Consider the following 20,521-nt stretch of genomic DNA (forward strand, 5'->3'; position numbering starts at 1 on the left):
CAAATCTCACATAAACCACAGAAACCTTTTCCTACATCTGGAAGTTTCTGCTCAGCAATTCCCAGTGTCCACTGCCAGCCCCTGGCTAGTCTCAGGGCTTTGGCTGTGCTCCAGCACTCGGAGCATTCCTGCCACCGGAGCCTGGAATACCCCTGACTCTGCCCCAGCTCAATATCCAGTTCAAGCGGATAAATATCATTGTGTATTTAATCCTCCTTCAGGAATTATCAGGCTTTAAAACTACAGTGGAAAGGCTGAGAGTGTATCCAGGTATGATCCCACTTGACATTTGCTTTGATTTTACTGCAAATAGTTTTGAATAACAGAAAGCGCCAGGAATTTCTTCTTACTCTACAGAGCATTTCAGCACAGTAGTTTTCCTCTGCTTCCTGTGTTTTCTTTCTCTCCATTTAAAGTATCAATCAGCTGTGTATTTATGACACTCTGTGGGCTGAAATCACCCAGCAGCAGAAAACAGATCCAAGCAAAGTTAAAGTTTAGTGGCAACAACAGCATTTTTAAACCTGCCCCATTCACGTGCTCATATGAACACAGAAAATGAGGAAAAGCTTAAAGAAGGAGAGATTACTCACTACTGAAAGGTGGAATAAGGAATTGATTCCTTATCCAACAGTCTCCATTTGCTGTGAACATGTTGATTGGGTTTACACACCAATGATGCCTCCCAAACCAGGTAAGTCAGGGCACAGCACTGCCAAGAGAAGCAGCTGAGGATTCCTGGCACAGCTCCAGCAGCACCAATAACCAGCCCCAACACTGCCATGCTCCATATGGAAAAGCACCCTCAGGACTGAATCCTCTGAGCTCTGCCCATGGGGGATAGAGGTGCCTGACCCTTGGGAACAGCAGGAAGCCATTTCCTACAGCAGGAAGGTTCCTACCAGTTCCTCCCCAGGATGGCCCAGCAATCCTCCCGAGACAGCAGCTGGAATGGTGTGTTTGGAGTGATTCCCCCCACCCGGCATTCAGGCACCACCCCAGGAGCCCAGCCTGGAGCAGAGGAGCCTGCTCAGTCAGTGGTGCAGAGGGTCAGACACACAGCCTGGCCCTGAGCCACGGCCACTGTCTGACCAGCACGTGCTTCACCCTGTCCAGGTGCTGTGCTTCCCTGCCCCTACGATCAGGACACCCCAAAGCCCTTTGCAAGGGGGAAGGAAGAAGAGGTTACTAGCAAATGCCTTTTCTGCCCTAAGAAAGGGACCTTTCCAAGCCACCAGTGATCAACACTTCCACATTGGAATGACCAGTCTGTGGCTCTTCCAACAGCAGATGCTGTTTAGTGGCATCCCAGGTTGGGATTCAAGTTTTGGATGAGACCTTCAAAGTGGTTTCCTCCCACCTCGCTGTGTCCCAGCAGAAACAAACCCCCAGTTTTTATGGCACCAAAACCACAGCTCTGCTCAGTGCAGAGCTCCCAGAACCTTCCCCAAGCAGCACCAGAGTTAGATCAGAAAACACCCAGGGCACATGCTGCCTGTCCAGAATGACAGATGAAGATGAGCTGTGAAAGAGTTGTTAATCCACATCAGGGTGGGAGAAAAAGTCCTCCAGAAAGGACACTGCAGAGTCTCAAGACTGCATTTTCCACTGTGACACTCTTGACAGCTGCAAAATGCAAAGCTGATGCACTCCAAGGCTTACCATGTGTGGGTTAGTGCCATTGGAAAGAATATCCAATAAATCTGTGGAAGAAATGAAGTAAAATCTGGGAAAGGCCAACCTCTTCATGTCCAGATATTCAGCCAAAGCCTTCTCACACAGAGACAACCTGTGGAGACAAAGCAGATGAACAGAGCCCAGGACAGGGGGCTAAAGATCTTTCCATGCTTCGTGCTGCCCTTTGGGTTATCAAGCAGCTTCTCCCCACCATGGGGAAATCCAAGGCACGAGCTGAGCCTGCAGCTGCCCTCCAGCATTCCTGAACAGATCAACACAGCACAAAGTAACTCACAGCTCACTCTCTACTCCGGGGTCAAACACCCAAGAGCCAGGGCAGCCTCATAAAAAAGCAGAAACAGAGGTGGAAGAAGAGGTTGGAAAGATTTGCAGTCTGACCTACTGTTTTAGACAAGCTCTAAACTGCCACAGGTGGTTTCACACGGGGATGAACATTTCCAGAACGGCTTTTATTCTAATGAGCCACATTTTAAAGTCTGATTCCAACCAACTCAGCTTTTTGTGTTTGCAAAGCATGAAAGGAAACCAGTTTGCTCCGATCTGCAAAATGAATCTTGCAGTGTTCACATGCTAAACTGCTGCTGAGCTTACAAAGTTCCTAAATAACATTCTCTGTGAGGAACATTGGCCTTATCCGATTGAAAATAAAATCCAATCTTTATTTGAAATGGAGAGCTGTTACTGCCAGAACAGCTCCATGGGAACTCTGAAGTGTGTTTCAGGTGCATTCATATGTTAAGTGAGCAGTGTCTCCATCTCAGGACACTCAGGTCTTTCCCAGGGAGCTGTTACACCTTGTGTCACACACAGGGATAATTTTGTAAATTAAAGAACATGGGCTCAGCTCTGCTGCAGATATCATGGAATCATGGAATGGTTTGGGTTGGAAGGGATCTCAAAATCCATCTAGTCCCACCCCCTGCCATGGGCAGGGACACCTTCCACTAGCCCAGGTCACTCCAAGCCCCCTCCAACCTGGCCTTGGACACTTCCAGGGATGGGGCAGCCACAGCTTCTCTGGGCAACCTGTGCCAGGGCCTCCCCACCCTCAGAGGCAGGATTTCTTCCCAGCATCCAAACTAGATCCTCTTCTCACACCCCTATACAGCTCTTTCAGACACTGTGTTTGGGTGGCAGTGAGGCCATGAGCTGTTCAAACCACCTGGATGGCCCCTAACGTGTGCAAATCAACAGTCAGGATGAGAATTTGCCCCTACACAAAGCCAAACTCCACTCAGGGGTTTCAGGGTGATGGGTCACAAGTAAAAAGACTTGAGAAAGGTCGGAAAGGCTGAGATTTGTGAATGCAGATAATGCACAGCCTCAGAAACAGCCTTGGAGCACAATATCAACCAACTTCTTAGAGCTGATTCCCTCTGACAAAATCCTGGGACTGACCTTCTACCTACCTCCTTTGAATGTCCTCCAGCTGTTGGGACAGACCTGGTTTACTGGTGGCCTCAACTACATTTGGGGTTTTCTGAACTTCATAGGCCAGTTCTTTAAAATCCACATCAATCCCTTCAAAGCACTTGGAGTCCTAAAAAGGGACACAAAGGACACAGTCACAGTGACACACAAATTGTGTGCTGAGGGATCCTATCCTCTGAGTGTGGCTTTCGGATGAGGGGAAAGCTCCTCTGCAGAGAGCCTTCTGGCCAGTGCCGAGGGGACCCCTCCTCCACTCCCCAAGGGCTCTCCCACCCATGTGCCTGGAACAAGTTCCCAATCAGGCCTTTGCCTTGTCATTGTATCCCACAGGAGCTGTGGATAAAGTGATCTGTGCAGAAGCCAATCCCTAGGACCACTCATTCCCACAGGATTGAATTCCCCTTTGAATAGCTCCTCCTGACTCTTCATCTCCCATTCCAGATGAATTACCCATTTTCCCTGATCACAGCAGGGGAGATGCTCCCATATGGGGGAAAGGCCACCAACCTCATGGGTGTTCTGCTGTCCCCTTATGCCACACCGCCCATCCTGATGTGGGTGTGGTGGCTGGAAGAGCAGAGCCCTTCCTTGCCCTGAGTAGGGCTATGGAACCCCAGACCACCAGCAGAGGAGCTCCCTGACACCCAACAGAGACCATGAATTTCTGAAGCTAAATAGTGAAAAATAGATAAGTTATGTTCAAAATGTCCCTGCTCCCCCTTTCTTCCCAAGTTGAGCTTCCTGAGTGAGATAGGACACTGCATAAGAGTGCTCCCAGCTTTCCTGGGAACACTTCCACGCTAACCTGTGTTAAGCCCCTGTAGCAAGGCTGTGGCTGAAGTCATTCATGGAATCATAGAACAATAGAATGGTTTGGGTTAGAAGGGATCTTAAAGATTATCCAGATCCCCCTGCCTTCACTAAACCAGGTTGCTCCAAGTCCCATTCAGTCTGGTCTTGGACACTTCCAGGGATGAGAATTCCACAACCTCTCTGGGCAACCTGTGCCAGGGCCTCAACATCCTCACAGGGAAGATTTTTTTCCCTAATATCAAAACTAAACTCGCCCTCTGTCAGTTTGAAGCCATTTCCCCTTGTCCTGTCCCTCCATCCCTTGTTCCAAGTCCCTCTCCAGCTCTCCTGGAGCTCCTTTAGGTGCTGGAAGGGGCTCTAAGGTCTCCCCAGAGGCTTCACTTCTCCAGGCTGAACACCCCCAGCTCTCCCAGCCTGTCAGCCAGCTCCAGATGTGCATCCTGGCCCTGTCAGCACAGACTGCCCAGCCCTGGATGCATCCCAAGGAGGTTCAGCCTCCAGAGGATCTGAGCTTCATCCTCTGCTATGGAAGGGAACTGGCTACTGGTTCGTGGCACCTGCCGGGTGGGTGCTGAGGTGCAGAACCCTGTGAGATGCAGGTTAAACCATGCTGTGGTTTCTGACCCACCCCCAGAGAGCTGCTGGATGTCACATTACGCTGGCACACAGGACAACCCTTGGGGCTCTGGGACCAGCCCCTGGACACACAGTTTGGGAAGCCAGGTGTGCCCAGCACTCACCAGAGCAGAAGAGGAACAGCCCAAGCAGCCCAGAGGGAAGGGATGGGGACAGGGTGGGCAACTGTCAGGTCCCCCCTCAGTGACACTGCACAGGTACAGGGACAGTGGGGACACTGCACCTACAGCTCACTCCTCAGTGAAAGGCACGTTCCTCCTCAGCACGGCTGCCAGGCTGGAATAACTCTGGAAGCTGGACTCAAAGCCAACCTGAGAGGTTCACCAACGGCAACTCTGCTCCATTTCCCAAAGCAGGAGGGGGAGAAGAGCTGCCCTCCCCCTGCACCAGCACTGAAATCCAGGGAGGGGATGCTGCCAGAGCTGCCTGGGCCACCTCTGGTTTGATAAGTGGTCACAGCCCCAAGGCTGCCAGAGCTCCAGGAGGGTTTGGATGATCCTCTGGGGCACATGGTGTGACTCTTGGGGATGGTCTTGTGCAGGGCTGAGGGTTGGACTCGATGACCCTTGTGGGTCCCTTCCAACTCAGCACATTCTGTGATTCTGGGATTTGCAGTGCCTGAATAATTCTCCTGGTGCTCTCCCCTCCAAGGGAAGAGGGAACACACCTGCAGCACTGAAGGAACCAGCAGTCTCCTGCCCAGCCCCAGCAACTCTCTGTATTTGCTATGCAAATAGTGGAGGGGAGAAAATCAGCCTCTCAGCACAGCTCAGGCACAACCTGTGGCACAAAAACATCCCGTGGAACTACCACAGCACTAAGGGAGCCTCCAGGGAGAGAAGCAGCGGGAGAAAAGCCCTGCTTGGGGCAACTTGGCACTATAGATAACTCTATTTAATAATAGAGGCTCTTCTTCAACGCTTTCCAAAGAGGAAGCAGGATTTGAGGTTTCCCACCTGGGGCAGCTGTGCCCGGATATCCTCTGAGCCTATGAAGATGCCCTCCAGGTGACACCATGTGCGCTGCACCTCGAACCAGAGGGAAAGGACAGAGTCGGCAGTGGAGAGTTGCCTCTGCCAGGCAGACACCTCCTCCAGGAAGAAAGCAATATATTTGGATGACATCAAATTCTGCAGCTGCACCTGGTTGTCTTCCAAAGTTTCGATGAGCTCCTCATCTGACTTCAGCAAGGGGATGTTGGTGCGGGAGTGAGGCTCGTACTGGAACTCCCTGGTGCTCCAAGTCGCTCTCAGCTCCTTCAGCACTTTCTCCATGCTCATTTCTCGCACTGCTTTGTCCACAATTCCATGGACCTCACCCTCAAATTTATGCAGGTTGAGCCTGAGGAGGTCAGCCAGCGTGGTGTCTGAGTCCATCACAAACCTCACACCCGTCACCTGCATCAGCTGGTTCCAGTGCCTTTCTCTGATGGCAGGGTTTTGAAGTTCTGCCACCGCCTTCAGGGCCGTCAGCATGTTCTTCACCTTGCTGTCCAGTCCAGTGAAAGCATCCCATGCCCTCATTTCTTTATCCAGATTCCGAATCTCTCTTGCAAACTTTTTACACTCCAGATCCATGTTTTCCACATTAATATCCACCCATTTGGTGGTCTGCCAGTGACTGAGGCTGGTGTTCACCAGGGAGATCATATCCCAGAGCTCTTTGAGAAGACACAGCTCCTTCCTGCACTGCTTCAGTTGTTTATATTCTGGCACCGTGACTTCAAACAGACCAGCTGATTCAGAAATCGAGGTCATGGCTGACTCCATCTGTTTAATCTCCACGTGCTTTGCATCCAGCAGTTGATAAGGCTTTTCGGTGTCAAACCTAGAAATAAATGTTTGTTATTCATAAGTGATATTGTAACAACTTCTAAAGAAAACATAAACTAAACAGTGCCTCTGAGAGACGTGGGAGAGATGAAAGGTCTGTAGTACACCTTGATGGTACTACAAGGCACTACCTTAAAGCAACGATGTGCCCTCAGCATCCAAACCACTAACACTGGACAGTGTTCCCAGGGACACAACACCCCAGGCACAGCACTGGGAGCAGGTATGGAAGGGCTCTGCATCCTCAGGACACGCAGAGATGAGCACATAGAGCTTTTTTTCCCTCAGGGCTGCCCTGATGGTATAACCTGTCCATACCTGAAGGGAGCTTCTCTCCCAAACCTCTCCCTGAAGTGGAGCTGTTGGGCGTCGAAGGCGGCGCAGCTCTGGCGCAGGGCGGTCATCTCGTTGGCCTGGAGAGGAGCCACGTGCTGCCTCACAGCCAGGGCCAGCTTCTTCACGTGGTTCCACTTCTCTGGCAGCTCCTGTGGGCAAAACAGAACTGCTGGGAGGCAGGACTTGCTGTTCAGTGTAAGATGTGCCTGATCTGTTCACGAGTAACCACAGAACAGGAAAAGCAACAGATTCCGTGTCTAAGACTGTAAGAAAGTTTTGTTGGGACGCCTCAAGTTGTGCCTGGGGAGGTTTAGATTGGATATTAGGAAAAAAACTCACAGAAAGGGTTGCAAAGCATTGGCACAGGCTGACCAGGGCAGTGGTGGAGTCCCCATCCCTGGAAGTATGCAAAAAATGTGTGGATGTGGCACTTGAGGACATGGTTTAGTGGTGAACATGGTGGTGGTGCTGGGGTGAGATCTTAAAGATCTTTTCCAACTTCAACAATTCTGTGATTCTATGAAAGGCTAAAGACACAATTTGGGATAAATATTCCCACTTATTCAAAATTTTGAACGCTAATGAAGACCAAGACCCTACAACTGACTGTTCTGATTGTAAAAACATGTTCATAACCACTGAAGAAGATCCCAGACTCAATCCTGGGCTCACGGGATGGTTCAGTGCTCAAGAGAGAACAGTGATTCTGACATCAAGCCCATCAGGGCCTGCAACCTGCTGGGAGCAGCTGAAGGCAGAATGGATGTGGATGCAAACTCCTCTGGCTTCCCAGAGCTAAAGGAACAGAGCCTGGGACATTTACTGCCAGGAGATGTTACACCAGGAGGACTCCAGAAAGCCCTACAGGGCAAATCCCTCCAGGATGTGTATACAACATCAGTACCAAATGAGACTGGGTTCTTTCTCAGCTCTGCATCCAACTGTGAGTGCACAGCACTGCTGACAATCTCCCCTCCAGACCTTGCATTTTCTTCAGAAAGGGATTTTATTTCTCCTCACTGGGCCTCTCCAGCCATACCCTCAGCCCAGGCACTGACACCAAGGGCTCTGCTGTCCCCAAGCCCCAGTGCTGTGCTCTCCCCACTTCCCCATGTACTGTCCAAGCCTACAGGAAAGATTTTGGGTTTCTTTTCAGCCCAGTTCACATATTTGGGGAGATTAATGGAGACCCACCAACACTATGAAAAGAAGGGAAATAACTGAAGGCAGCTCTGAGGCAGCAGAGGTGACCAGAGTGGAGCTCCTGAAGGGTCTCTCCCTGGCACATCTCATTCCAAATAGAAATCACTATCCAGGACCACAGCAGGGCACACATGGAGCTGCTTCCTTTTCTCCTACTGACTACCAGCTCCACACCCATCCATCTCCACAGCCACAGAAGGAGCAGTACCTACAGGAACTACTGGTTTTCCCACCCTATACAGGAACAAATCAATCATTCACACACGTGTTGCTGCCACTTGCCAGAAAGGATAAGTGTTTTTTGTTATCTCCTGCATCTGCAGGGCTGCCCCACATCCTCATTTCTTCTATGAGGAAAATAAATCAGTTGTTTGAATGTACTTGCACAAACAGACACCACAGCAGCAGCTCCTGGGCAGAGGGATTAGCAGAGTCAGGTTCCAGCTTCATGCTGGACCAAAAATGCTGCAGCAGCCAGAACACCCATGCAATGCAGCCCTGCTGGTGTTCAGAGGTCTGCAGGACCCTGGGTATCTTTAGGACTCTTAACTCTTCCAGATTTGGTGACCGACCTCCCACAGATCAGGCTGCACAAGCAGAAAACCCAGGGATTGCTAAACCCCCTTCGGCTCCATCTGAGCCTGCAGCAGGGAACAGGAGCCTTTGCAAGGCAGGAACTCCTCCCCAGCAGCTCCTGCTTTAACCCTGTGCCCTGCACAGACCCCCTGCCCACAGGGGTCCACAGGGCACCCATCAGCAGGCAGCCACACACTTCTCCACTGCATCCCCTTGGCTGTTGCCAGTGCTGTCCCCAAAGCTGGTTGGGCACTTCACCATCATTACTAACCTTCATCTCACGGTCCCCTTTACAGAAATGAAAGGAATTCCCAAAAGAAAACTTACTCATCATAGCCACATGTGAAAAGGTGACAAAACACTTTCATAACCTGCTCTCAGTGATGCCCTCTGGGTCAAGCAGATCCGGTGGTTCAGACACAGTGGAGGCCTGAAGTCCTGTGAGAAGGCAACTCCTCTGCCAACATTATCCTTCCCATCTCCATCGTTGCTAAGAACCAGCTTATTTAAAAATAATTATAATTGAACCTAATTAACAGATGTATTTGAAAATGCATTAATTTTGTTCAAGAGTAATCGCTGGGAGTTGGAGCAGGCAATTCTATGTTTTTCATACATAACAAAAGGCTTAATCTCTGCTTTAAAAGAAAAATCTCAATATAACTCCAAAATTTAGAGCTATTAAGGCACATCCTGCAATAGCAAAATACTATCCACTGAGGCCCTCTAATGACAGGGAGCAGGGCCTTAAATATTCCTGCGATGCTCTTCGGCTCCTGCTGCCTTTGCCATCTGCTCCTTGGTAAACTGTGTGTCCACCACAAGTTCTCACCCACCTCCAGTTGCTGGTGGACTTCCCCTGGCACCTGCTGCTCGTAGGCCCTCAGCAGGTCAATGGTTTCCCTCAGGGGCTCAAACATGGCGTCGGTGGCACCGTGTCGCTCCTTCACGGCCAGGAGGTGTCCCATGACCTCCACGAGGCCATTGTAATCCCCCTTCTCGACCTTCCTGCTCAGCCCTTTCTCAGCAGTTTGGATGAACTCCTCAAGGTCAGCCAAGCTGTGGAGCACAAAGCAGGGAGGCACAGAATCAGAGTAGTTCCTGTGGAATTAATATCCAGCCTTCCACAGGCAGCTGGGCTGGCAGGGATGGGGACGGCCTGGCTCTCCTTGCCCACTGCATGCTAAGGGCAGCAGGACTGCAATTCATGCTCAAAAGGATCCCTGGATGTGGTACAGTTTCCTGCAAGGAACACAAAGACAAGTTAGGACTTCCCAGGCTGGGGACAGGGGAGCTGAGCAGGAGTGTCACAGAGACAGTGAGCTCAGGGGGGCTCTGCAGAGGTGCCTTTGAGAGGACAGTCTGTGCTGTGAGGGTGGCCCTGGCACAGGTTGCCCAGAGAAGCTGTGGCTGCCCCATCCCTGGAAGTGTCCAAGGCCAGGTTGGACGGGGCTTAGAGCAACGTGGGACAGTGGAAGGTGTCCCTGCCCATGGCAGGGGTGGAACTGGGTGATGTCTAAGGTCTCTTCCAAACCAAACCATTCTATGATTCTGTGACAGTTTTCACCCCTTCTCTTCCAACAGAAGAATCCAATCTTCCCAGATGAACCCACCAGATTGCAAAGCTCCAACAAACAGGGATTCTCTTTCATACACTGCCTCACCTGACAAGGCAACTCCCTCCCTGCAGGCAGAGGGTGCAGGTGATACAAATTCACAGCAGTTCAGAAAAGCAACTAGACATTTGTAAGAGGGGAAAAAATCCATCCAGGTCTTTAAAAACAAAGGCATGATCCCTGTCTCTCAAAGTCCTTGAGTCATAAATCATTAGAGACAAGGATAGTGTTTGGAGGATGTTTCCATACCTGCTTACCCTGTCCGTAACCTCACCAGCTACTGGGTACTTTTAGCAGAGGCAGAATGGGCTCCCGTGTCTCTGGTCCTTCCCAGCACATCCACTGTCCACCTCTCAAAGCACTTACTTTTTAAGTGCCCACTTAAATTCTGTGGATGCAGTTGGGCCTAAATGCATCCTTAAATACTTCACCTAATAAACTGCTGAGTCAGGGACTCTCAATAACAACTCCTAAATGCTCCTTCACAGCTACACAAAAACCTCTTTGCACAGAAATTATCTAACAGAATTATGGTGCTGGAAAGACAAAGGAGATCATATCACCACCCCACGCAGCTGCCTCCTCTACAGATGTCTGTGAACACTTCTCTGGGAGCAGCCAAGACCTGGGACACCCTTCACATCTTCACTGAAGTTGTGACCAGTAAATCAGCTGGGGCATCATCCTACACAGACCTGGTGGCTGAGCAGCTCTTCAGACCAGGGAATGTGTTCTTTCTAAACTTACAGCCCAAACTCCTCCTTTTTGTAACCTGGAGCTACCTCCTCATGACAGGCTGCCTGAATTTCGATGCCTTCAGAAACAGAGCAAGTACCCCGTGGCACTAAGGCAGCTTTACTGATGGCCAACGTCTAATCCTACAAAGCAGGCCCAGAGCCCCAGCAGAGATGGGATTATTTGCCTCAGGTTAAGCAGGCAAACACATGCCCTGTTTAATGCCACATAGCAGGTCCCAGGGCCACTGCCTCAGGGATGTCAGTGGTACCAAGTCCACATCACTGATCCCAGTTTATGCGCCAGCAGAGACCAGGGGATGGAAGACACAGGGATGTGATGGAGCTGGCATGAACTATGGACCCTTCTCCTCTATTAGCTATCGTAGTGGTCACAGCCCCAGGGCTGCCAGAGATCAAGAAGCATTTGGACAACACTCTCAGACACATGCTGGGATTGTTGGGGTGTCCTGTGTAGGGCCAGGAGTTGGACTCGATGGTCCTTGTGGGTTCCTTCCAGCTCAGGGTATTCTATGACTCAACTGGTTATCAGTGTAAAACAATAAAGCCCAGTCAAGACAAGAGGAATCCCAGGGCAGGTCCCAGGAGCAGAGGCAGGAGCAGCCCTCACCTGTGTGTGACATGCTCCAGGAGATGCTGCTTGAACACCAAGCTCCACCTTTTAATCTCATTCAGCAAGGCCGCCTTGAAAGGCCGAGCATCGACCCTCACCCAGCCCTGGAAGGTGCTGAGGGGCTCCATGTGAGTCACCTCCTCGTAGAGCCTCTCGTAGGAGTCGATGTGCTCCCTGAACTGCTGCAGCGTGGGCGGTGCCTCAGGGACCATGTCCTGGGCCTCGAGCTCCGCGGCCGTGAGGACGCGCCCGTAGAACAGGAACTGCCGGCTCAGCTCCCGCCGGTCCTCTCCGTACACATGGGAATAGCGCCCCAGGGAACCCCGGAACTCACAGCACGAGGACACCACGGCCTGGACACGGCACAGCAGCTCCTGGCGCAGCTCAGCCAGGCCAGACATGTCCTCCAGGTCTGCCTGGAGAGAGGAGAGAGCAGGGCAGGAGAGAGGAGGGGAGCAGGGGGGAGGAGGGGAGGGGAGGAAAAGGGAAAGAGGGGAGAGGAGAGAAGGGAAAATGGGGGAAAAGGAGAGGGAAAATAGGGGAGAGGGGGGAAGTGAGAGGGGAAAGGAGAGATGAGAAGGAAGAGGGGAAAAGGGAGAGGGGAAGGACAGGAGGGGAGAGGAGAGCACAGTGAGGTGGGAGCAGTGGGCACCTTCTCACTGCCACACAGCACGAGGGAGGGCCATGGCCACAGACCTGGTAGTGGGGGAAGCCGCTGTGTGTGGCCAGCCGGGGCACCAACGAGGAGATGTGGTAGATGCTGTTCAGGAGACTTTCCACCATGTCAGAGAAGCCATCATGTGTGCCAGGGTCCAGGGATGGGTGAAATACCAAATCTGGGATCACCAAATCCAGCTGCACCTCAAACAGGGGAGCAAGCCCTGCCTTGGGATCTGGCAGGGAGGAACCAGGATCTTTCTCAAGGGGAGAAAAGGCATCTTGAGCCACCACTAACATCCTACCAGGAGATGCACACAGGGCAGCAGGGACAGCAGGCAGGTGGGAGGGAAGCACTCACTCACAGAGTCCAGGGCTGTTGTGTCTGCACAACATGAGGAAATGCTGGCAAAGCAGCTGGTGTGGTGGTACCCACTGAAGACAGTGGGGAACCAATGAGACACAAGTGATTTAAGGACTGGAAAACATGCTGAGGAAAGCTTTAAAGAGACCAGGCTCTTCAGCTACTCCAAAGGGAGTCTGAGAGCTGAACAATTACAGCAAGTAAGTACTTGCAGACAAGAAAAACAACGGGAACCAAGAGGCTCTTTAATTTAGTGGAGAAAGGGATGAAAAAAACCCCAGCAACCAGAAACTGAAGCCAGATGCAAATGTGACAATATGTGCAAGTTTTTAACAAGATGGTGAAGAACTGGATGCAATTCTCCAACTCAGTGTGCCAGGAGGGAGGCATTCCTGGAGATGTGCTTTAGTTGGACACAAGCTGCTCTCAGCAGAGGGGGTGAACCTCCCTGGTGGTCTTAGGCAGGATGTCTCATCTAGTGGCTGCTGAGCCCAGCTCGTCTCTTCGCAGGACTTATGCTCAGGGACTGAGGTTTTTTGTTCATGACTTTCACGAGCAGAACCAGCTCTTGAGACTGCCCACAAATGAAAGATTGTGTTACCTTGATGCTTTGGGCATGGGAGGGTGGGAGATTGCTGAAGCCCAAGCCCAGACTTGGGAGGATGTCTCAGTTTTGTCTACCCATTAATCCCTGCAAGTGATGAACATTCATCTCTCTCCGTCCCCCCGAGGAATCCAGTGATGGAGTCACCCTCCCTGTCTGGAGGCTCCCCCAGAGACAGGGAAGACGCCCAGTGGAAAGCCAGGAAGGAGAGAACAACTTGTGGGCATGAGGAAGAGCACAACAGGAGACCTTCCTCTGGAGAGGCTGAGCAGCCACCATGACCAGGGGACAGGAACCAGTGTCACCTGTGTTCTCCAGGAGGTACTTGAGCGAGCACTCAATGGCAGTGAAGAATCCATCCAGGACTATCTCATCCACATAATCCACATAGGCCTTCCAGGAGTCAGATGCTGGGTCTGCAAGTAAGAGGCTCTGGTTTTCCTGGAAGAAAAAGAAGATGCCTTCAAACACAGCAGGGCTGAGTCTGTTCTCCAAGAGAGCTGCCCACAGTTAAGGACTGATGCCAGTGAGCCCACGGGAACCAGCCTCCTGGAGGGATGGGATAGATGGATGTTGCTATTGGTGGTATGGCCACGATTTGCTCCTGTCAAGGGCTGCTTTGTCACCTGGAACAACTCAAGGGGAAAATGGAATGCAGAAGAGCCTTGGCAGCTCTGCCACTTGTTCTCCCTCTTCTCTGAGGACTCAAGACTGCTTTGCAGCCCTGGGGAAGGGAGCACTGCAGGTCTCAAAGGCTCATCCTGAGGCATGAAGACCCAGCTGCTTCTCTTCAGAGTCCAAGGCCAGACAGTGACCCTCGGGAGAGGACTGGACATAAAACCATCTCCCTCCAGGCCAAGGGCTGTCCCTGACATGCATAACACCTGGGACCAGGCAGGTGAGGAACTGAGCTTTGGGCCTTCGCCTGGTCTGCAGAGGACTCTGAGCTCTGTCAAAGATGCTGGAAAGCACCAAAGTTTGGGACAGCAGCTTTTCTCTTGTCTCTCAGCTTCTCCCTGGGCTGGCAGCATCACCTCCTGCTCCAAAGAGGGACAAGGAGTCTGAAACCGAAGGGTCAGCCCCAGCCAGCTGCCTCTATTGGCAGGTAAGTACCTCGGAGCATATTTTTTCTTGGAGTAGGATCCCAAACCCGATGCACCACTCCCCTCTAGTGGCTCCAGCAGCCAGGGCTGCAGCCAGACCCTTCCCTGGGCTGCAGCTGCGCCCAGTCCTGTCACCAGCTGGTGCTCAGCAATGCCAGACCACAGCCCTACACCCCCAGTCCAGCTCACCCATCAGAGCCACCATTAATTAACACTGAGTAAGATTTTCAAATGACTTAAGGGAGCTCACTTAAGGTGCAGCAGCTCTGGACATTTTCACTGGCACAGGGACACACAGAGCCTGTGAGGAGCCAACAAACCCCAGGGAAGGTCCCCCTCACCTTCAGCAGGGAGTGGATCCTCTGCCCGGCCTCTCTGACAAGGCTGTAGCGCTTTTCCAGGTGATTCTGACAGTCCTCCAGGCTCAGCACTGAGTCCCTTCTACCATCCTTCCTCTCCAGGATGGGAGATGCCCACGAGCCCACAATGCTCTGGATCAACTCAACATTGTCCTTGGCTTTCTGCAGCCTCTGCTCGAGGTCATGGACACCTTCCACGACCCCAGAGATGTGATCCCACACACCTGGGGAGAAATGAGACCACTGACTCCCTGTTTTCAGAGCTGCTGGGCCAAGCTCTGGTGCATCTCCCTTCAGAGCAGCCTCTGGCTGTTTTCCCAAGGTCTCATGTATCTCTCACCCATCCTTAAGGCAAGAGACTCACCTGGACCAGCACAGCCACTTCTACCTCCCTCCTTCCCCCACAAGTCACAGTTCAGACCAGCACAGCCTCCTTCCGGCCAGGAGCACCCCCACCATGGGGATGCCTGACAGCTCCTGCTCCCCTGTACCCAGGATGATCTCCTAGTGACTGACCCCAGAGGGAGAAGTGTGGGGAGAGTGGGAACAGCAGGCTGAGTGTCCCTGCCCTCACCACCAGAGCAGGGCCCCCCAACCCCAGGCTGTGCCAGCCCCAGGTGCATTCAGGTGCAGGGAACTTAGGGTTCATCTGCAGCAAAATCCAACTTTATTGTACAATGGAGAAAGAGTTTTTGAGCCTGAGGATTTTCTGCTTTGCATGTTCCCCAGGGATTCACTTGGTCCTGCTCATACCACAAGCCTGAGGACACAAACACACATTCCCCCCATGAGCAGTTTGCTCTCACCAAGAGGCTCCCTCTGCTCTGCTTTGCAGCTAAAGCTGCTCAAGGAAGAACTTGGTTAAATCACCCTGATGTCCCAGTGCACAAACATACCTCCAGCTGCACTATTCCATCCTGCTGGAAAAGCTAATGAGGTGGCCTGGGATGAGTTGTTCCCAGTGCCAGATGCCTGGGCCAAAGGGTTCCCACTCCCTGCACAGCTGGGTGAGGAAGCAGTGACTGAGTGGCATCACTTGGGCTGGCAAGGGGGGCAGCAAGGCAGGGAGCAGATGCTTCAACCCCAGCCTTGCCAGGTCCTGCAAACCCAAATGCTGCCATTTCACTGCTCACAGGGCAGCCTCTCCTGCCCAGAGCCCAGGCTGATCCTGAGGGTAGCAGGATCCTGTCCACAACCCCAGCAGATCAAGAGAATGTGGAAAGAAGCAAGAAAGCTGGGGGCTGCTCCTCATCTCTCCAGTGCCTTCTCTGCTGGAGAGTCCTCTGTCCAACTGGGAACTGCCATTGGGAACCAGAGGACAGAGGCTGGGCACAGGGAGGAATCTGCTGAGACACAGTTCTGTGCTCTGTCCCCTCCCCCAGTACCAGCTCACCCTCCATCTTCCAGGTCAGGGTTTCTTCTGCCTCTTTCAGCTTAACATCGACATCCTGCAGCTGCCCCTGCACCAGGGGATATTCCACCTCCAGCACTGTTCTCAGGACCTTGTTGTACCTGTTCCCCATCAGCTCCAGGTTGGCCACCAGCTGCCGGTAGGATTCCCTGGAGGAGTAGATTCCTGCTGCCGTGGGTGGGATGGCTCCTGCCCGGCTGCCCGACAGGTAACTCACCTCCCTGAGCACTGAGACCAGCTGGGGACACAAGGCACAGAGCTGAGCACGGGACAACCCTCCCCATGTCCTGGCAGACACCCTCCAACCAACCCTGAGCACCCTGGGGGCTTCCTGCTGGTTTATTCCCAAAGCAGCACACTGGAAAGGGTCTGGACGCCTCCTGATCTGTACTATCTATCTCCCTTTTATCTTTGACTCTGGTTTTCTTCCCAGCCAAAGGCACAGAGCTCTGTTAACTACCCAGCCAGCAAATTCCATCCAGACTCTGGTCCTCTCAGTCATCCTCATCCATGTGGATCACCCCTCAGATGATGAGGGACTCACATCACCAGTCTCTCAGCAACACTGTTCCTGCAAACAGAGTTTGACCCTTATCTAATTGAAAGAGAAGATGCTCCAGTTCTCTTGGTTTACTGGGCTGACTGGCTTAAAAGTATAAAAAAATTTAAAAAAAGTAATACCATGGCCCCAAGCCTGGTGACTTATCTCATCCTGTGCCCACCTTCCACCAAAGACATCCAGAGGCTTCTCCTGTCCCAACCAAAGCACTCAGTGCTAGTGCATGTTTGAGGTGTGATGGGACAGTATTGAGGGAGATTATTAAATTATAAACCCAAGTATAAACAACTCCCTGCAACAAAGGGAGCAGCAGGGTCTGCCAGTGTGATACATCCCCTCTGAGACTAAAAGCCTTTGTTCAGTCCAGTGCCCAGTGAGTGGCAAAATGCTCCTGGGGTTGTGCTGGCAGGGTGACAGAAACTCAGTCCATTGTGTGGCAATGGGGGGGTGAGGAGCTCTCCTGGCTGCAGATGAGCTTGAAGTGCAGCTCCCAGAAAGTCACCTTTCCCTTAGGTTAGCAGAATGTGTTATTCCTTCCTGTGAAGGTATGGGGCAGAACTCTGTCTGATCCCATCCCACCCACACCCTCTGGTCCCAGTTCCCTGCCCCTCTTTTCCATAGGAGAACTGGAATCTGCAGGTGTGACCATAAGCAGGTGAAGCCACAAGCACAGGAACTGCATGGCCAGGAGCCTTGTCACTGCCCTGGGTGACAGGCAGGGCTGACTGAAACCTCTCCACCACTGCCTGATGTCAGCTAAACCCCAGTGTCCTGCAGAACTGGCCAAAGCCCCTGGAAGCACACCCCCTCTGAAGGAATGGCACAGGGGGGATCAGGCAGTGCCTGTCAGGAGAGTCAGTCGTGATGCACTCAGAGTGCGTCAGTGAAGACAAAGATAAAAAAGAAATAAAGAAAGAAGGGGTGAAGAGGAGTGCAGGAGGCAGTCTGGAAAGGTGGAAGAAGTAGGATGTGGTGGGAGGGAAAGGGAAAACCAGGGACTGAGGAAACGAGAGGGCAAATGAGATAGAACCGAGCTCCACTCCCTTCTCTGCACTGCAATGTCTGGACATCCCCACCATGGGCGGGGGGGGTCTTCCCCTCTCTCCCCTCCTCCATGGAAGGTGACCTCTGGATTGCATTTCCATGCTTAAGAGTTGCAAATACATCCTCCCTTCCAAGCAAAACCAGGTGCTCCTGTCTATTTTGGAGGGAATGAAGGGGTTGCTGAGCAGGCCCTGGGGGACATCAGACTGTCCTCAGTGTGCTCAGAGAAGAGCAGCAGCACTCACAGACTGGAGCTGAGGACAGGCACACTCAGCACATGCCAGGCTCCAAATCCCATCACCAGTGGGAAGAGTAGGAAACATCCCCTGGGGCCAGTTGGCTCCCAACTTAGCAAGGAGCTTTCAAGGAGATGGACAAGTCCTTTGACTGAGGGGCAAGCTGGAATGAGATCTAAAACCTAAACCCTTTCCTTGGACAGTAGCAAGCCGCAGGGATAGGGGAAGCTTGGGATGCCAGCGTTTCCAAGGCCACTGCAACTCCTCCCCTTCCCAGCAAAGGGCGTTTTTACAGCCAACAGAGCCTGGCTCCCACCAGGGCCCAGAAGCTCTCAGCCCATCTGTGCTCGCTGCTGGCTCAGACCCTGCTCCTGCTCCAGGGGACCCAGAACAGAACTTAAATCTATCATCAGCCTCATGCTTTGCAGTGAAGGAAACACTGGAGTCACAAAACAAACCTTTGCTGGGTGTTTTACACCCTCTCAGAAGCTCAGGTTTCAGGTACACATAACATAAACCCACCTCTGGAGATGATGTCCCAACACTCCTCACACCAGTATTGACACTGGTCTAGATGGGCTGACACGTTACACACATGGCTCCTCAGGGACTTTCTGCCACTGGTTCTGACCAGAATTTGCTCTGCTAAAACTGTGATCCTGATATTTCTCCAGGAAACAGAGCCCATGAAGAGGATGGCAATTCCATGTCACCCACCACAGAAAGGGTTCCACAGGCCTCAGAGAACAGACCTGGTACCAACCCCACCAGACCTCTGCACAGTGGGGCACAGCCTGGGGACATGCCATGAGAGGCAGGAGAGTGGCAGCAGTTCTTACCTGGGGATCAAAGTTGACAGTGATCAGTTTGGTTTCTGGGTCTCGCCGGATGAGCGGCTGAGTCAGGTTGTACTGGGATTTTTCTGAGACTGTCTGGGACCAGTCTAAATACAGTTTTTCCTGATACCTGACAGAAAAGAGAAACATCACCATGTGGTTACCAAGACAGCAGACCATGGTATGTAACTGAATGGAAGCCCTGTCCAATCTGAGGATTAAAACCATGAAGGAATATTAAAAACCCATCCATGCCATCTTCCTAAAAATCATGGCTTCCAAGACAAACACCCAAAGACCAGTGACGGCATCAAGGCAGGAGGACAAAGCTCTCTCAAGTACCAGTTTTAGCAGAGGATTCGGATTTGGAGACAGACTTTCCAAAGCATTTAAAAAGTGAGAGATCAGCAGCTGATGGGCATTTCCGAAGTGTTTAAGCAGGGTGGGTGCCACAAACCCACAGGGATGCTGCAGCTGCCCTCACTTCTCCCAGTCAGTACACAGAGACCTTGACACCACTGGGATAGGAACACAGAGGGCAGAACAGGGGCCTGGTACCTCACATGTCATGGACAGTCCCAACCACCCAAGTAACAAAGTCTCTTCTGAATCAAGTTGTCATCTGAGCACCTTGGTTGGGAAATGTCACCAAAAACCAGCACCTCTGCTGGGTCACCCAGACCCTCTTTGGGGCTGCTCCCTTCTGAAGGGCTGTGCTAAATTATCCATTATCCAGCCTTTGTTCTGGTACTGGGGCACAGGGCTCCCTCCATCCACCCTGCAGGACCCAGCAGCCTGGGGCCTCAGCTGCCTTCACTGCTGACAGGGATGAGGCCCTGCAGGGATCTCCTCCCTGGGGAAGAGGCTCCCCTGAACGGTTAGCCCAGAGCAACCAGTTCAGGTTTAACACGAAACATTGAGATGCCAAGTCATGGGCAATGTCTCCCACTCCAAATTGCGGAATACAAACATTACAGCCACTGCAAACACCGTCAGTGAGTGGGCACGAGCGGGCAAAGAATTCTGCCCAGCCCAGGCCTTCTACCACAGCAGCTCCTACATCCCACAGCAGCTTTTTCCAAAGTTTCTTTGGGCTGCACAGCCCCTGTTCCTCCCATGCAGAATTCTCCTTTCAAGCCATCCCAGGAAGTCTGTGGTGCACAGTGACAGGATCCCTCCTCCTCTCCCAGCAGAAAACTCCCTCTGGCTTAGGAAGAGACATTCCCAGGGCCTGGGCTGGTAGAAGTGCTGGAAGGTAGCTTAGAGGAGGAGAAGGTTTTCTCACACAGGGCCTGAGCCCCACTTACCTGTCAAGCAGCTGGATCATTTCCTCATACTTCTGTACCACCCTCCTTCCTTGGGCAGACTCCAAGCTCCTGGAGACACAAGGGACCAGCTCAGTGCTATGTTTAGTCCTGACGGGCTGCAATCTCTATTTACCCCTTCCCAAGAAACCCCACCAGACTGCAGGCAGATCACTGCTGGGTGAATGGCTGTTGGGTGATGAGAATTCCAGCACTGGTTCATTTTCTGGATCTTGGGAAACTAATGCTGAGAAAGTTGACTTCTGTCAGTACCCAAGGGTTGGGCTGCTCCCAGGGAGGTCCTGGAGACCAGGCTGAGTGGGATTGCAGTGAGAAAGATTCTCACAAAATCACAGAATATTCTGAGTTGGAAGGCACCCACAGGGATCGTCAAGTCCAACTCTAAAATGAATGGCCCATACATCAGACCCACGACCTTGGTGTTATCAGCATCATGTTCTCATTCCAATACTTCTTTCAATTGCAACCTAGGACTGGGTGTAAAAGCTGAAGTGCCCATCTACTACCCCACTGT

At 52.1% G+C, this 20,521-nt stretch overlaps 1 protein-coding gene across 1 annotated transcript in view; it reads right to left on the reverse strand.

Moving 5' to 3' along the window:
• DNAH9 (dynein axonemal heavy chain 9) overlaps positions 1 to 20,032 on the reverse strand; it is a 180,063-nt gene extending 160,031 nt beyond the window's left edge. Inside the window, exons 1-12 of the mRNA XM_017835980.1 lie at positions 19,990 to 20,032; positions 18,686 to 18,812; positions 15,990 to 16,245; positions 14,579 to 14,820; positions 13,440 to 13,575; positions 12,206 to 12,402; positions 11,507 to 11,925; positions 9,362 to 9,584; positions 6,729 to 6,895; positions 5,535 to 6,405; positions 3,108 to 3,238; positions 1,663 to 1,789 (exon numbers count right to left, since the gene is read on the reverse strand). Of these exons, the coding sequence (XP_017691469.1) occupies positions 1,663 to 1,789; positions 3,108 to 3,238; positions 5,535 to 6,405; positions 6,729 to 6,895; positions 9,362 to 9,584; positions 11,507 to 11,925; positions 12,206 to 12,402; positions 13,440 to 13,575; positions 14,579 to 14,820; positions 15,990 to 16,245; positions 18,686 to 18,812; positions 19,990 to 20,009 (2,916 nt within the window). The 5' untranslated portion in view covers positions 20,010 to 20,032. The remainder of the gene's footprint in view (positions 1 to 1,662; positions 1,790 to 3,107; positions 3,239 to 5,534; positions 6,406 to 6,728; positions 6,896 to 9,361; positions 9,585 to 11,506; positions 11,926 to 12,205; positions 12,403 to 13,439; positions 13,576 to 14,578; positions 14,821 to 15,989; positions 16,246 to 18,685; positions 18,813 to 19,989) is intronic.
• Positions 20,033 to 20,521: the final 489 nt, after the last annotated feature.

The sequence above is a fragment of the Lepidothrix coronata genome, unplaced genomic scaffold (genome assembly GCF_001604755.1).
Source record: "Lepidothrix coronata isolate B3197 unplaced genomic scaffold, Lepidothrix_coronata-1.0 Scaffold267, whole genome shotgun sequence".
NCBI classification, from domain to species: domain Eukaryota; kingdom Metazoa; phylum Chordata; class Aves; order Passeriformes; family Pipridae; genus Lepidothrix; species Lepidothrix coronata.